This window comes from Schistosoma haematobium, assembly GCF_000699445.3.
Source record: "Schistosoma haematobium chromosome Unknown HiC_scaffold_429, whole genome shotgun sequence".
Taxonomy (NCBI): domain Eukaryota; kingdom Metazoa; phylum Platyhelminthes; class Trematoda; order Strigeidida; family Schistosomatidae; genus Schistosoma; species Schistosoma haematobium.
The window spans coordinates 1,227-5,767 of NW_026137116.1; the positions used below are offsets into that span (position 1 = coordinate 1,227).

The window sequence follows — 4,541 nt, forward strand, 5'->3', positions numbered from 1 at the left end:
TTATGACTTTATATCCGGCTAGTTATCATGTGATTTATCCACCAATCAAAATACGACTTATACAATCTTCGCACTGTGCCAAAACCAATGACGTTCGACTGGTATAGGCAGTCTGGCGTCCTTATTGGTCTTATATCCGCCTAGTCCATCCACTTGAGTCCAGAACACCAATATCAGCTTCCTCTATGCAAATCGAATCGAATCATTTGTTTCACACATACTGGGGTTTATAAATCAATCAAACGGACTGCGACGGAGCATAAAATAGGAAATAACATTCATACACATTAACGCCAAAATGTGACTATGAATGTAGGAGGCAGTAGTTAATAAACTGAACATAGATTAAGAATCGTAAATCGTACAATAATAATATATAGGTTAAAATAAAGCTGTTAACAAGGGGAATATAGATATACACAGTCTAGTTACTGAATATTTATATCATAAGAATATATAAATAATATTAGTGCATTAATAGGTCTCAGAAGTTACTGGTGACTTATTCTTTTCTCGGATATAACATAGGGGAGTGGCAACATCTTGATTCACATGGGCTCCAATATCCCAAGGAAACAAATGGCATATGAATCAATTATTGGTAACCAGCTAACATGAGACCACATTCTTGTGGATTAGAGCTTTAGGTTAAAGGCTCTGGTTATGACCCCCTGAGAAACCCACCTGCTTCAGTTAGGGAACTCGAACATTCGATTTATATCCAATTATTGAATGGTTATATCATAAGAATGTATGGATAATATTAGTCAATTAATTTGTCTCAGACGGTACTCGTGATTTTATCTTCGCTCGGATATAACAAATCCTACTCACTTTTTTCTCAAAAAAGTTTGATTGTTTTCTTTCAACTTTTAAACATCACTAAATAATTTATCAATACATGGTTAACTTATTCTATAACCTGAAGTTAACATGAAATAAAATCGTAAATCATAGATATGAACAATTGACGAATCTCACAAAAAGACGAAACATGCGTTAAATTAGATTTCACTATGTTGATCAATTCATAAATCATTCATTTTCTTTTGTTTTAATAAAATTCTCCATCTCTCTCCTTTCTCACTCTCTTTCTTTCTTTAGATAATCTAATACAAATGATAAAAGATCATTCTCCATTAGATCACACTTTGTTATTAGATCCATCTCAAATTTATATTTTAAAATTCCCACCAGAATTAAATCGTACACTTTATCCAATTCAATTAATGAATTTAAACAAATTCTATCATCATTTTAATGAGATTGAATGTAAACGTATTGAACAAGTTCAATCTATTATGAATTCTTATTCAATGAATCCATGGTTTATTCTAGAATATTCTTTAAAACAAATTCAATGTTTATCTTATAAAAATTTAAATGACATTTTAAAATTCAAATATCAATTATTTAATGATTATTTAAAAAATTTAAAATTTGAAGATTTAAATTTAAAAAAAAAACAAAATCAATATAAACAAAATTATATTGATTTATTGAAAATGATTCAAGTAAGTATTAATAATCATTGTGATTAATATAATATAACAACTAATTGATGAATGAGTCAATCAAAGGTGTTTAAAAGAGATTTCAAGGTTACGATGCGAATTTCAGTGCTTGATGCTTTTCGTTCTTTCAAGTTCGTAAACAACAGTGAGTAGGACTTCCCTGACAGTGGCTGTGTACGCGTGACCATATGAGCGCATTTCGAGATGGAGAGTGGACTATACCCACCCTCGGCCATAACAGGGCATTCATGGGCAATATTACAGTTAAACACAAAAAAATACCTGTCAATTTTAAAAAGACTACGATCATTTATCCATACAGATTAACCTTAATATACTACTGAAGTCAATGGTGCAACTATAATTTATGGACAACCTCTAAGAAACGCTAAAATGACCTTGACAATATTCACCTATTTACTAAGGTTAAATGGCAGTTATAATATAGTTTGAGGAATGAGGATTAGCACTTACAGTCGAATGTTAGACTTGGGAACTAGATTTAGTATTTTCATCATGAATAGACACCAGCTATAATATCAAAATGGTATTTGTTATGTCTTTATGCTGGGCTAGTTATCACGTGATCTATTCGACAATCAAAATATGACTTATTCGCCCGTGTACTGTACTAAACTAACGACATCCAACCAGTCTGATCAGCCTATCGTCCTAATGGTTCGTTGTTCGTTTAACCCGTTCAGCTGAGTCCAGAATGCCAACTACAGCCTCCACTACGCGAATCATTCATTTCAGACATTCTGAGTTTATATATCAAACAAACACACTGCAACACACCATAAAATAGGAAATAACATACACAATAACGTCAAAAATGTGGCTATGAACGTGTAAGGCAGTGGTTAATAAACTGAACATAGCTTAAGAACAATAAACCATATACTAATGATCTAAAGGTTGAAATGAAGCTTATAACAGGGGAAATATGGATATACACAGTCTAGTTACTGAATATCTATACCACAAGAATATATAAATAATATTAGTCCATTAATAGATCTCAAACGCTACTCGTAATGTAATGTTCACTTGGATATAACAGTATTTAACCAAATCAATGAATGAATTTCATGTCAAAATCCAACATTTTCCATACTTAACTCCAAATGAGTCGTCTATAAATTATAATCTCACCAGTTTTTGTTTTATTACATATTCTAGATGAAGTTTACTTCAGTAAAGTAAATCATTTGACTATGAAGATTTCGTCGCTTTTCTGGACGTTATCATCAGTAATGAAATGTTCACATTTCTCCACATATAACTCATAGCTTATTCGTGTAGATCTTCATGTTGATTAGTTTCTAGTTGATCTTCAACTCATCATTATTTACTTTTTTTAATATTTTGATTATATCTCTTATTGACGAGACTCTATGGAAGACCTTTGAACGAATCTTGAATGTACTTCGGAAATATATATATATATATTACAAAAAAACCCAAAGAATTAAAGTGGTTCGAAGACTAATCATGATTTGAAAAAGTTTCAGAGGTACTGAAATAATAGTACATACGATAGAGGGACTCATCCATATGGCTCTATAATAGTCGACCTCTCGAGCCATGGTAGGGTCGTAAGAACGTTTTTGGCTTCGACCACATAACTTCAATATTGTCAGTTTGTACTCCAGTTGTAGGGTCCACAAATTAACGCTTATAAATAACGACATGATGCACACATCCAAGTTTGTGCAGGTATCCGTAGGCATCAGGTGCTGAAATTAGCGCCATCACCATGAAATCCTTTAAACGCTTCTAATTGACTCGTCTCATTCTCTCATTTGGTTTGGATATTTATTGTTCAATAATATGTACTTAGGATTGTGTTATTTTCATTCTGTTCATCTCATTTTTTTTCTTTTTTCAATCAATAGTTTGCAACTGATGAAGCACATTATAAATACTACGAAATGTGTATAAATTATAGAAATAATATAATAAAACAATATAAAATTGATAAAGAAGCATCATGCAATCAAACAATGATTGAACATGATAATACAGAACCAATTCTAAATCGAATTGAAAATGTAAAAAAAAGCACAAGAATTAAATCATCAAGAAGTTCAAAATCTAGTTCAAAAAGTCGATCGAATTCGAATCAACGAAGAAATTGAAAGAAAAATAATTAATTCTTTGTTTTACTCTCTTGTTTTTTCTACCTCTCCTCAGCTCCCGTCGTCGTCGTCGTCGTTAATAAATTGTTGTATCACTGATTGAAATCATGAGTCAATTGGAGCTAGATCAGCATGGAAAACCTGGAAACACTGGACAGCCGTTACGTCCTTGTATGGGACACCTCAGTAGCAGTGCGCATCCACGATCCCTCACCCCGTGAGGTTCAAACCGATGACGTGTCAGTCTCACGCCAGGCGCTTAGCCAACTAAACCATGATGGTCTAGCTTCAATTGACTCATGATTTCGATCAGTGAAATTTCTAAATATTTCCACAAAACCCCTTCTGGTTAGTATCGATAAGATTTCTCTCCTCACAAGATTTGAACCCAGGACATATCAGTCTCTGGATTGTGGATACGCAGTGTTGAGGAGTCCCATAATAGGACAAAATGGCTATCCAATGCTTTCATGTTTTCCATGGTGGTTTAGCTTCAATTCACTCATGAATTGAACTATTGAAAATACTATAATATCCACAAAGATCCCTTCTTATGTGAATATTTTTATTTACATGATCTAATTCTATCACTTTGTGTGAATGTCATACTTTTACATAAGGTCTGTCGTGTAATGAATACTACATTTGTAACACTCAGTGATGTCGGATAGAAACTTATAAGAATATCATTCCTGTCAAAAAGTCAGATAATAAGTTTTGGAAAGGATGAAACTTAGATCTAGGACTATTAGTTGATTATCTTCAAACATCTTAAATCGGACAAACAAAACTTCAACATCAGATCATTTATATTAGTGGATGCACTGTTGACTAGTGAGCGTGATACTAGTTACTATGAGGTGATAGACTATTATGAATCTACCTC

The 4,541-nt window shown here is 32.6% G+C and overlaps 1 protein-coding gene across 1 annotated transcript; it reads left to right on the forward strand.

Moving 5' to 3' along the window:
• Positions 1-1,118: 1,118 nt before the first annotated feature.
• On the forward strand, positions 1,119-4,208 carry MS3_00000339 (uncharacterized protein; the record flags this gene model as incomplete). The annotated part of the gene is made up of 2 exons (XM_051208145.1): positions 1,119-1,514; positions 3,413-4,208. 2 exons carry the CDS (start codon positions 1,119-1,121, stop codon positions 3,653-3,655), a joined length of 639 nt encoding a protein of 212 aa, XP_051063960.1. The 3' UTR covers positions 3,656-4,208.
• Between the last annotated feature and the right edge of the window lie 333 nt (positions 4,209-4,541).